Source organism: Oncorhynchus kisutch, linkage group LG17, assembly GCF_002021735.2.
Source record: "Oncorhynchus kisutch isolate 150728-3 linkage group LG17, Okis_V2, whole genome shotgun sequence".
NCBI lineage: Eukaryota > Metazoa > Chordata > Actinopteri > Salmoniformes > Salmonidae > Oncorhynchus > Oncorhynchus kisutch.
The window spans coordinates 88504768-88518041 of record NC_034190.2 but is presented as its reverse complement, the minus strand read 5'-3'; the positions used below and the strand labels follow the sequence as shown (position 1 = coordinate 88518041).

General features: G+C 45.1%; 1 protein-coding gene across 1 annotated transcript in view; it reads right to left on the bottom strand.

Moving 5' to 3' along the window:
- Positions 1-13274, bottom strand: part of LOC109882993 (isocitrate dehydrogenase [NAD] subunit gamma, mitochondrial-like) — a 66914-nt gene that overhangs the window by 43057 nt on the left and 10583 nt on the right. Inside the window, exon 6 of the mRNA XM_031794921.1 lies at positions 3639-3699. Coding sequence (XP_031650781.1) covers positions 3639-3699 — 61 coding nt within the window. The remainder of the gene's footprint in view (positions 1-3638; positions 3700-13274) is intronic.

Sequence of the window (13274 nt, the reverse complement as noted above, 5' to 3'; positions counted from 1 at the left end):
AACACAGGGACAGAGGGAGAGAGACAGAGTGAGAGAACATAGGGACAGAGGGAGAGAGAGACAGAGTGAGAGAACACAGGGAGAGAGAGAGAGTGAGAGAACACAGGGACAGAGGGAGAGAGAGACAGAGTGAGAGATCAACATGGACAGAGGGAGAGAGAGACAGAGTGAGAGAACATAGGGACAGAGGGAGAGAGAGACAGAGTGAGAGAACACAGGGATAGAGGGAGAGAGAGACAGAGGGAGAGAACACAGGGACAGAGGGGGAGAGAGACAGAGTGAGAGAACACAGGGACAGAGGGGGAGAGAGAGACAGAGTGAGAGAACACAGGGACAGAGGGAGAGACAGAGTGAGAGAACACAGGGACAGAGGGAGAGAGAGACAGAGTGAGAGAACACAGGGACAGAGGGAGAGAGAGACAGAGTGGAGAGAACACAGGGACAGAGGGAGAGAGAGACAGAGTGAGAGAACACAGGGACAGAGGGACAGAGAGACAGAGTGAGAGAACACAGGGACAGAGGGAGAGAGAGACAGAGTGAGAGAACACAGGGACAGAGGGAGGGAGGGAGAGAGAGTGAGAGAACACAGGGACAGAGGGAGGGAGAGACAGAGTGAGAGAACACAGGGACAGAGGGAGAGAGAGACAGAGTGAGAGAACACAGGGACAGAGGGAGGGAGAGACAGAGTGAGAGAACACCAGGGACAGAGGGAGAGAGAGAGAAAGAGTGAGAGAACACAGGGACAGAGGGGAGAGAGAGACAGAGTGAGAGAACACAGGGACAGAGGGGGTTAGAGACAGAGTGAGAGAACACAGGGACAGAGGGAGAGACAGAGTGAGAGAACACAGGGACAGAGGGAGAGAGAGACAGAGTGAGAGAACACAGGGACAGAGGGAGAGAGAGACAGAGTGAGAGAACACAGGGACAGAGGGAGAGAGAGACAGAGTGAGAGAACACAGGGACAGAGGGAGGGAGAGACAGAGTGAGAGAACACAGGGACAGAGGGAGAGAGAGAGAAAGAGTGAGAGAACACAGGGACAGAGGGAGAGAGAGACAGAGTGAGAGAACACAGGGACAGAGGGAGAGAGAGACAGAGTGAGAGAACACAGGGACAGAGGGAGAGAGAGACAGAGTGAGAGAACACAGGGACAGAGGGAGGGAGAGAGTGAGAGAACACAGGGACAGAGAGAGAGAGACAGAGTGAGAGAACACAGGGACAGAGGGAGGGAGAGACAGAGTGAGAGAACACAGGGACAGAGGGAGGGAGAGACAGAGTGAGAGAAGACAGGGACAGAGGGGGAGAGAGACAGAGTGAGAGAACACAGGGACAGAGGGAGGGAGAGAGTGAGAGAACACAGGGACAGAGGGAGGGAGAGAGTGAGAGTACACAGGGACAGAGGGAGGGCGAGACAGAGTGAGAGAACACAGGGACAGAGGGAGAGAGAGAGTGAAAGAACACAGGGACAGAGGGAGAGAGAGAGAGTGAGAGAACACAGGGACAGAGGGAGAGAGAGACAGAGTGAGAGAACACTGGGACAGATGGAGGGAGAGACAGAGTGAGAGAACACAGGGACAGAGGGAGGGAGAGACAGAGTGAGAGAACACAGGGACAGAGGGAGGGAGAGACAGAGTGAGAGAACACAGGGACAGAGGGAGGGAGAGACAGAGTGAGAGAACACAGGGACAGCAGGAGAGAGAGACAGAGTGAGAGAACACAGGGACAGAGGGAGAGAGAGACAGAGTGAGAGAGAACAGGGACAGAGGGAGAGAGAGACAGAGTGAGAGACTACAGGGACAGAGGGAGAGAGAGACAGAGTGAGAGAACACAGGGACAGAGGGAGAGAGAGACAGAGTGAGAGACTACAGGGACAGAGGGAGAGAGAGACAGAGTGAGAGAACACAGGGACAGAGGGAGGGAGAGACAGAGTGAGACACTACAGGGACAGAGGGAGAGAGAGACAGAGTGAGAGATCACATGGACAGAGGGAGAGAGAGACAGAGTGAGAGATCACATGGACAGAGGGAGAGAGAGACAGAGTGAGAGAACACAGGGACAGAGGGAGAGAGAGACAGAGTGAGAGAACACAGGGACAGAGGGAGGGAGAGACAGAGTGAGAGAACACAGGGACAGAGGGAGGGAGAGACAGAGTGAGAGAACACAGGGACAGAGGGGGTTAGAGACAGAGTGAGAGAACACAGGGACAGAGGGGGAGAGAGACAGAGTGAGAGAACACAGGGACAGAGGGAGGGAGGGAGAGAGAGTGAGAGAACACAGGGACAGAGGGAGGGAGAGACAGAGTGAGAGACTACAGGGACAGAGGGAGAGAGAGACAGAGTGAGAGAACACAGGGACAGAGGGAGGGAGAGACAGAGTGAGACACTACAGGGACAGAGGGAGAGAGAGACAGAGTGAGAGATCACATGGACAGAGGGAGAGAGAGACAGAGTGAGAGATCACATGGACAGAGGGAGAGAGAGACAGAGTGAGAGAACACAGGGACAGAGGGAGAGAGAGACAGAGTGAGAGAACACAGGGACAGAGGGAGGGAGAGACAGAGTGAGAGAACACAGGGACAGAGGGAGGGAGAGACAGAGTGAGAGAACACAGGGACAGAGGGGGTTAGAGACAGAGTGAGAGAACACAGGGACAGAGGGGGAGAGAGACAGAGTGAGAGAACACAGGGACAGAGGGAGGGAGGGAGAGAGAGTGAGAGAACACAGGGACAGAGGGAGGGAGAGACAGAGTGAGAGAACACAGGGACACAGGGAGGGAGAGACAGAGTGAGAGAACACAGGGACAGAGGGGGAGAGAGAGACAGAGTGAGAGAACACAGGGACAGAAGGAGAGAGAGAGACAGAGTGAGAGAACACAGGGATAGAGGGAGAGAGAGACAGAGTGAGAGAACACAGGGACAGAGGGAGAGAGTGCGACAGAGTGAGAGAACACAGGGACAGAGGGAGAGAGAGACAGAGTGAGAGAACACAGGGACAGAGGGAGAGAGAGACAGAGGGAGAGAACACAGGGACAGAGGGAGGGAGAGACAGAGTGAGAGAACACAGGGACAGAGGGGGAGAGAGACAGAGTGAGAGAACACAGGGACAGAGGGGGAGAGAGACAGAGTGAGAGAACACAGGGACAGAGGGGGAGAGAGGGAGAGAGTGAGAGAACACAGGGACAGGGACAGGTGAGGCAGAGACAGAAAGACAGTAACATTTTATTTGATGACAGAATGAATAACCAGCCTGTCAATATACAGTATTGATTCCTATCTAGTGTGAACCAGGACAACTGAATGAATTACCAGTGTGGTCAGTCGAGAATATAATGTCTCATCTGCATGACATATTGGTGGACTTTGGGCCATCAAGTCATAGGATGGATACATTAGCATGAAAATAATTATCAAATCATAAAGCATAACAGAAAATGAATAGGGTCATTAGACCTATCCCAGAAGGCCAGTCCAAGGCGGCCCAGGGCTCAACCTCCTGGGTTTAGTTCAAAGTGAAAAAGGAAAACAAGAAGTGGGGTGTGTGGCATAGGGTCGCCCACAATCAACAGATTCCTGCTTTAAATCTACCACATGGAGAGGTAGGGTGAGGGGTTAGGTCAGGGATTAGAGGTCAGAGGATCTCACCGTAGCAGGTTATTTCTGGATATAAAGGAGGGAGGCAGGTTGTGGTTGGTCTCAATGTTGCCTGGAGAAAAAACACACCAATTAAATATTGTACCTCTGTCTGTCTTTCCATCTCTGTCTTTTTATCTCTGTCTTTTTTATCTCTGTCTTTTTATCTCTGTCTTTCCATCTCTGTCTTTTTATCTCTGTCTTTCCATTTCTCTGTCTTTTTATCTCTGTCTTTCCATCTCGGTCTTTTTATCTCTGTCTTTCCATCTCTGTCTTTTTATCTCTGTCTTTCCATCTCTGTCTTTCCATCTCTGTCTTTCCATTTCTATCTTTCCATCTCTGTCTTTCCATCTCTGTCTTTTTATCTCTGTCTTTCCATCTCTGTCTTTGCATCTGTCTTTCCATCTCTGTCTTTCCATTTCTATCTTTCCATCTCTGTCTTTCCATCTCTGGTCTTTTTATCTCTGTCTTTCCATCTCTGTCTTTGCATCTGTCTTTCCATCTCTGTCTTTCCATCTCTGTCTTTTTATCTCTGTCTTTTTATCTCTGTCTTTCCATCTTTGTCTTTCCATCTCGGTCTTTTTATCTCTGTCTTTCCATCTCTGTCTTTCCATCTCTGTCTTTTTATCTCTGTCTTTTTATCTCTGTCTTTCCATCTCTGTCTTTCCATCTCGGTCTTTTTATCTCTGTCTTTCCATCTCTGTCTTTCCATCTCTGTCTTTCCATTTCTATCTTTCCATCTCTGTCTTTCCATCTCTGTCTTTCCATCTCTGTCTTTTTATCTCTGTCTTTCCATCTCTGTCTTTGCATCTGTCTTTCCATCTCTGTCTTTCCATTTCTATCTTTCCATCTCTGTCTTTCCATCTCTGTCTTTTTATCTCTGTCTTTCCATCTCTGTCTTTGCATCTGTCTTTTTATCTCTGTCTTTCCATCTCTGTCTTTGCATCTGTCTTTCCATCTCTGTCTTTCCATCTCTGTCTTTTTATCTCTGTCTTTTTATCTCTGTCTTTCCATCTTTGTCTTTCCATCTCGGTCTTTTTATCTCTGTCTTTCCATCCCTGTCTTTCCATCTCTGTCTTTTTATCTCTGTCTTTTTATCTCTGTCTTTCCATCTCGGTCTTTTTATCTCTGTCTTTCCATCTCTGTCTTTCCATCTCTGTCTTTCCATTTCTATCTTTCCATCTCTGTCTTTCCATCTCTGTCTTTCCATCTCTGTCTTTTTATCTCTGTCTTTTTATCTCTGTCTTTCCATCTCTGTCTTTTTATCTCTGTCGTTTTATCTCTGTCTCTCCATGTCTGTCTTTCCATATCTGTCTTTCCATCTCTGTCTTTCCATCTCTGTCTTTTTATCTCTGTCTTTTTATCTCTGTCTTTCCATCTTTGTCTTTCCATCTCTGTCTTTTTATCTCTGTCTTTCCATCTCTGTCTTTCCATCTCTGTCTTTTTATCTCTGTCTTTTTATCTCTGTCTTTCCATCTCTGTCTTTCCATCTCGGTCTTTTTATCTCTGTCTTTTTATCTCTGTCTTCCCATCTCTGTCTTTCCATCTGTCGTTCCATCTCTGTATTTCCATCTCTGTATTTCCATCTCTGTCTTTCCATCTCTGTCTTTCCATCTCTGTCTCTCCATCTCTGTTTTTCCATCTCTGTCTTTCCATCTCTGTCTTTCCATCTCTGTCTTTTTATCTCTGTCTTTCCATCTCTGTCTTTTTATCGCTGTCTTTTTATCTCTGTCTTTCCATCTCTGTCTTTCCATCTCTGTCTTTTTATCTCTGTCTTTCCATCTCTGTCTTTCCATCTCTGTCTTTTTATCTCTGTCTTTTTATCTCTGTCTTTCCATCTCTGTCTTTTTATCTCTGTCTTTTTATCTCTGTCTTTCCATCTCTGTCTTTTTATCTCTGTCTTTTTATCTCTGTCTTTTTATCTCTGTCTTTCCATCTCTGTCTTTTTATCTCTGTCTTTCCATCTCTGTCTTTTTATCTCTGTCTTTCTATCTCTGTCTTTCCATCTCTGTCTTTCCATCTCTGTCTTTTTATCTCTGTCTTTTTATCTCTGTCTTTCCATCTCTGTCTTTCCATTTCTATCTTTCCATCTCTGTCTTTCCATCTCGGTCTTTTTATCTCTGTCTTTCCATCTCTGTCTTTTTATCTCTGTCTTTCCATCTCTGTCTTTCCATCTCTGTCTTTCCATTTCTATCTTTCCATCTCTGTCTTTCCATCTCTGTCTTTTTATCTCTGTCTTTCCATCTCTGTCTTTGCATCTGTCTTTTTATCTCTGTCTTTCCATCTCTGTCTTTGCATCTGTCTTTCCATCTCTGTCTTTCCATCTCTGTCTTTTTATCTCTGTCTTTTTATCTCTGTCTTTCCATCTTTGTCTTTCCATCTCGGTCTTTTTATCTCTGTCTTTCCATCCCTGTCTTTCCATCTCTGTCTTTTTATCTCTGTCTTTTTATCTCTGTCTTTCCATCTCGGTCTTTTTATCTCTGTCTTTCCATCTCTGTCTTTCCATCTCTGTCTTTCCATTTCTATCTTTCCATCTCTGTCTTTCCATCTCTGTCTTTCCATCTCTGTCTTTTTATCTCTGTCTTTTTATCTCTGTCTTTCCATCTCTGTCTTTTTATCTCTGTCGTTTTATCTCTGTCTCTCCATGTCTGTCTTTCCATATCTGTCTTTCCATCTCTGTCTTTCCATCTCTGTCTTTTTATCTCTGTCTTTTTATCTCTGTCTTTCCATCTTTGTCTTTCCATCTCTGTCTTTTTATCTCTGTCTTTCCATCTCTGTCTTTCCATCTCTGTCTTTTTATCTCTGTCTTTTTATCTCTGTCTTTCCATCTCTGTCTTTCCATCTCGGTCTTTTTATCTCTGTCTTTTTATCTCTGTCTTCCCATCTCTGTCTTTCCATCTGTCGTTCCATCTCTGTATTTCCATCTCTGTATTTCCATCTCTGTCTTTCCATCTCTGTCTTTCCATCTCTGTCTCTCCATCTCTGTTTTTCCATCTCTGTCTTTCCATCTCTGTCTTTCCATCTCTGTCTTTTTATCTCTGTCTTTCCATCTCTGTCTTTTTATCGCTGTCTTTTTATCTCTGTCTTTCCATCTCTGTCTTTCCATCTCTGTCTTTTTATCTCTGTCTTTCCATCTCTGTCTTTCCATCTCTGTCTTTTTATCTCTGTCTTTTTATCTCTGTCTTTCCATCTCTGTCTTTTTATCTCTGTCTTTTTACCTCTGTCTTTCCATCTCTGTCTTTTATCTCTGTCTTTTTATCTCTGTCTTTTTATCTCTGTCTTTCCATCTCTGTCTTTTTATCTCTGTCTTTCCATCTCTGTCTTTTTATCTCTGTCTTTCTATCTCTGTCTTTCCATCTCTGTCTTTCCATCTCTGTCTTTTTATCTCTGTCTTTTTATCTCTGTCTTTCCATCTCTGTCTTTCCATTTCTATCTTTCCATCTCTGTCTTTCCATCTCGGTCTTTTTATCTCTGTCTTTCCATCTCTGTCTTTTTATCTCTGTCTTTCCATCTCTGTCTTTCCATCTCTGTCTTTCCATTTCTATCTTTCCATCTCTGTCTTTCCATCTCTGTCTTTTTATCTCTGTCTTTCCATCTCTGTCTTTGCATCTGTCTTTCCATCTCTGTCTTTCCATTTCTATCTTTCCATCTCTGTCTTTCCATCTCGGTCTTTTTATCTCTGTCTTTCCATCTCTGTCTTTCCATCTCTGTCTTTCCATTTCTATCTTTCCATCTCTGTCTTTCCATCTCTGTCTTTCCATCTCTGTCTTTTTATCTCTGTCTTTCCATCTCTGTCTTTGCATCTGTCTTTCCATCTCTGTCTTTCCATTTCTATCTTTCCATCTCTGTCTTTCCATCTCTGTCTTTTTATCTCTGTCTTTCCATCTCTGTCTTTGCATCTGTCTTTTTATCTCTGTCTTTCCATCTCTGTCTTTGCATCTGTCTTTCCATCTCTGTCTTTCCATCTCGGTCTTTTTATCTCTGTCTTTCCATCCCTGTCTTTCCATCTCTGTCTTTTTATCTCTGTCTTTTTATCTCTGTCTTTCCATCTCTGTCTTTCCATCTCGGTCTTTTATCTCTGTCTTTCCATCTCTGTCTTTCCATCTCTGTCTTTCCATTTCTATCTTTCCATCTCTGTCTTTCCATCTCTGTCTTTCCATCTCTGTCTTTTTATCTCTGTCTTTTTATCTCTGTCTTTCCATCTCTGTCTTTTTATCTCTGTCGTTTTATCTCTGTCTCTCCATGTCTGTCTTTCCATATCTGTCTTTCCATCTCTGTCTTTCCATCTCTGTCTTTTTATCTCTGTCTTTTTATCTCTGTCTTTCCATCTTTGTCTTTCCATCTCTGTCTTTTTATCTCTGTCTTTCCATCTCTGTCTTTCCATCTCTGTCTTTTTATCTCTGTCTTTTTATCTCTGTCTTTCCATCTCTGTCTTTCCATCTCGGCCTTTTTATCTCTGTCTTTTTATCTCTGTCTTCCCATCTCTGTCTTTCCATCTGTCGTTCCATCTCTGTATTTCCATCTCTGTATTTCCATCTCTGTCTTTCCATCTCTGTCTTTCCATCTCTGTCTCTCCATCTCTGTTTTTCCATCTCTGTCTTTCCATCTCTGCCTTTACATCTCTGTCTTTTTATCTCTGTCTTTCCATCTCTGTCTTTTTATCTCTGTCTTTCCATCTCTGTCTTTTTATCGCTGTCTTTTTATCTCTGTCTTTCCATCTCTGTCTTTCCATCTCTGTCTTTTTATCTCTGTCTTTCCATCTCTGTCTTTCCATCTCTGTCTTTTTATCTCTGTCTTTTTATCTCTGTCTTTCCATCTCTGTCTTTTTATCTCTGTCTTTTTATCTCTGTCTTTCCATCTCTGTCTTTTTATCTCTGTCTTTTTATCTCTGTCTTTTTATCTCTGTCTTTCCATCTCTGTCTTTTTATCTCTGTCTTTCCATCTCTGTCTTTTTATCTCTGTCTTTCTATCTCTGTCTTTCCATCTCTGTCTTTCCATCTCTGTCTTTTTATCTCTGTCTTTTTATCTCTGTCTTTCCATCTCTGTCTTTCCATTTCTATCTTTCCATCTCTGTCTTTCCATCTCTATCTTTTTATCTCTGTCTTTCCATCTCTGTCTCTGTCTTTCCATCTCTGTCTTTTTATCTCTGTCTGTCTTTCTCTTTCTGTCTCTGTTTTTCTGTCTCTCTCGCCAATTAAATACAATTTGCTTTATTGGCGTGATGTAACAATGTACATATTGCCAAAGCTAACTTTGGAGATTTTCTAAATAAAAATTATAATAATAATCAATATTGTCAACGGGACAACTATAACAACAATAATCAAGGGTCACAATAACCATACATTGAACAATAACAATGGCATATAAGACATGTGCAGGTTGGTTGGTCTGTCAGACACTGTTCCTCATCTTATGGCAGGCAGCAATGTAGTGCTCTGCCAACCCACAGCTCTCTGTGTCCTCCCCCAACAGGACGGGTAGCCTATCCTCATCAGAGAGGTCTTTAAAACCTTGAATAAGGGTTTTAAATTTGGGGAAATTACATTCTCTAATTGTTTTATATTTTTTGCAGTGGTTGCACAGGCTTTCCTCTACAGGGAGACATGTTTTCCTGTGTCTACCCTTCTCAATGGCAAGGCTGTGCTCACTGAGCCAGTACTTTGCCAAGGTTTTTCTAAGTTTTTGATCAGTGACCATTGTCAAATATTTAGCCATGGTGTACTGTCGATTAAGGATCAGATAGCACTGCATTTTGCTTTGTGCTTCTGTTTCCCAATAAGCAATGTAGTTTTGTTTTGACTGTGTTGTAATTTGGTTTATTCTGATTGATTGGATGTTCAGGTCCTGAGGCTTCAGTGTGTTAGTAGAACAGGTTAGTGAACTCAGGACCAGCTGGATGAGGGGACTCTTTTCTTTGCTCAGCTCTTGGCATTGCAGGGATTGGTATTGATATGAGAGGTGGTCACTGTGTTTAAGATGTTTCCAAAACTTAATTGCTATTTTTGGAGTTTTTCTTATTAGTGGATGTTTGCCTAATTCTGCCCTGCATGCATTGTTTGTAGCTTTCCTCTTACAGAACTCTGCATGCAGGGTATCAATTGGCTGTTTGTTTTGGGTCAAATTGGGTAAAATGTTTTGCAAGTGTACCTCACACCTTGGTGCCATAAAGTTCAATTGGTTTACTGACACATTCGATTAGTCAAATTGTAATAGGTATGTCAATTTGAATTAGTTTTTTTTAATGGCGTAGAATGACCTACGTGCTTTCTCACTCAATTCATTCACTGCCTGATTAAGGTGTCCAGTTGAGCTTATTTTAAACATAAGTCATTGTAGTGTGTGCAGTACACTCTATATTTAAACCTAAGTAATTGTAATGTGTGCAGTACTCTATATATTTTGTACCAATTGAGATCTTTGGTCTTATTCCCTGAGATCTGGACTTCTCTGGAAAATCATAATTATTTTTGTATTTTTGGGGTTTTACTGCCAGGGCCCAGGTCTGGCAGTACTGCTCTAGCAGGTCTAGGCTCTGCTGTAGGCCATGTACTGTGGGTGACAGCAGACACAGGTCATCTGCCAAGAGTAGGCATTTAACCTCTGAATTGTGGAGACTAACACCAGGGGCTGAGGATTTCTCTGGAATAGTGGCCAATTTGATGATGTAAATATTGAAGAGTAAAGGACTTAGATTGCAACCCTGGCGAAGGCCCCGTCCCTGGTTAAAGAATTCTGTTTTTTAAAGCAGGAATCAGGAGGATATAATTATGGCCAGATTTGCCAAATGAAGGGTGGGGGAGAGCATTGTATGCATCTCTGTGTGTGGAGTAAAGGTGGTCTAGAGATGTTTTTCCTCTGGTTGCACATGTGACATGCTGGTAGAAATGAGGTAAAACAGATTTAAGTTTCCCGGCATTAAAGTCCCCGGCCGTTAGGAGCATCACTTCTGGATGAGCATTTTCTTGTTTGCTTATGGCCTTTGTAGCTCAAGGGTGTCACGTCACCAAGTGCAATAACAAAACATGCACCGGTAGCACAATTAGAATGCAAATGGGAAGTTTATTAGGGGTTTTGGTACACTGGGGAAGAGGGGGGAATTCACCAATCACTTCACAGTCCACAAGCCATTCTCGTTGTCCGTTATGTTTTCCAGGGTTAATCATCACGCTCAGGTCCTCAGCCAATCCGGTCCGGTACACAAGGGAGGTAGTCCAACAGTCCAGGTTACAACAGGTAATCTCACATATATTGCTCTCTTTTCTCCCACTCTTCATTACGCACTTGGCTCTCTCCTACTCTGCCCTTTTGTGCAGGCTGCTTCCTCCTTTATCCCCAAGCACGCCCTGGCTTAATGAACTACAGCCTTGCCTCGTTGGGTCAGGAAGTCCATATAAGGCTCGAGGGTAGAGCCAATTGACTGTCAGATATCTCCCCTCAATATACCTGAGTTTTCTGTCTGTTTGTTGCCAGTTCGTTTTGTCCCGTCAAGTCCTACCAGCATGTTCCCGTGTTTCCTGTGCTCTAGTTTGAGTTTTTCATTGTCTTCCTAGTTCTGACCTTTCTGCCTTAACCTGAGCCGTGATTGTACAAACTGGCCATGACTGACCAAGCAGACTCGGACCAGCTCCGCAATGCTGTCAAGGAGCCACCATTGGAAAGCACGAGGAGTTACTGCAATGCCTTATGGAGGGACACCATACCCTGGCAGAATGCCATGACCATGCGTTTGATACATTGCTGAAGCAATTCTGTGGATTCCCAACTAGGCAGCAAGCCACAACAGTAATCCCCCAGACTCCCAGAAACCCCTTACCAGCGGCGCTTCTTCCCAGCCTACGCCAGTGTCCCGAGAACCTCGCTTCTTCCGGAGCGCTATGCTGGAGATTCTGGAACCCGCTCGAAGATAGCGTATTTGATAATGCTGATGTCCGGAAGGGCACTCGCCTTGGCTACAGCGGTGTGGGAGCAACAGTCCACTGCTTGCCTCAATCTGGAGGAGTTTGTGATGGAGGTACGTAAAGTGTTCGATTCTCCGTTGCCTGGGAGAGAGGCTGCTCGTAAGCTGCTCCAACTACGTCAAGACTCCCGTAGTGTGGCAGAATACATGGTTGATTTTCGCACGTTGGCAGCTGAGAGTGCCTGGAACATGGAAAGCCGCATTCATTGGAACACGCATTCCGTGACGGATTATTGGAGATGGTTAAATATGAGTTTGCAGCCCGGGAGCTTCCCATGGACCTCGATTCCCTCATAGCCTTGACCATCCGGATCGATGGGCAGCAAAGGTACATTGGAGGGAGAGGGAATCTGTTCCCAGTTGTCCTCGCTTGTCCTCAATTTCCACCTCGCCTCCGAGGAATCCCGGAAATCCTCAAAGTCTACATTTCCGAGTGAATCCGATGTCACCCGAGCTCTCTCGGAAATCAGAGGGCTGTCAATTAATCTCCTCCGGAGCCCATGCAACTGGGCAGGGCTAGATTGTCTCCTGCTGAGTGCTTACGCTGACTAAACACCAAGAGTTGTCTGTATTGTGGATTTCCGGGACATTTCTTATCTACCTGCCCATTAAAAGACCAGGCTTATCAGTAGGTACGAGTACACTGGTGAGCCGTACGGGGAATTTTCAATCTCTCACTACTCGTAACCCCCTCTATGCTACCCTGTTGTGGGGAAGCCAGTCCGAATCCATCCGGGTGCTCTTTGACTCTGTGGCCGACGAGAGCTTAATGGACACTACCCTGGTGTCTGAGCTGGGTATCTCCACTCAACCCCTTTCCATCCCGATGGATGTCAGAGCGCTGGATGGGCACTCTATTGGCAGAGTCACTCACAATATGGTTCCACCTGCGAGTTGTCAGGTAACCACAGTGAGTCTATATAGTTTCTGCTCCTGGAGTCTCCTCATGTACCCATGGTTATGGGATTTTCATGGCTCCAGAGGCACAATCCCCTAATTGAATGGGCTATGGGTTCCATCATGGGTTGGAGTCCATTTTGCCATGCATATTGTCTGATGTTGGCACAGCCCCGGGACGTCTCCCTGCTAGCCTCAAGTCTGTCCACCATTCCTGTCCGCTCATTTATTCCCAGTCAGCTGAGGAGCACATCCTCCATGTCCGACAGGCCTTCCTGCATCTCCTGGCGAACCAGCCATCGCTACACCATCTCCTTCCCAGGATACATCATTGCTGCCAGGAACATTCAGATGGACCCTGACAAGGTGAGAGCGGTGGTGGATTTCCCTCAACCCACATCCAGAGTACAGCAGCAACGTTTCCTGGGTTTGCTCATTTCTACTGTCGTTTCATCTGTGGTTACAGCACCCTTGCTTCCCCCTTCTCTCCATACTCCTCTCCCAAGGTTCCGTTCGATTCCCTACAGCCCCTATCTTAATCCATCCGGACCATCCCGACAGTTCGTGGTGGAGGCGGACACCTCGGATATCGGAGTGGGGACCAGAAGCTGCATCTCTGCACCTTCCTTTCCCATCGTCTTAACTCCACTGAGAGGGACTACGTGGGAAATCGAGAATTACTCGCTGTTAAGATGGCGTTGGAGGAGTGGAGGCACTGGTTAGAAGGGGCGGAACATCCATTCTTGGTGTGGACCATAAAAACCTGGAATATCTCTGCACCGCCAAGGCCT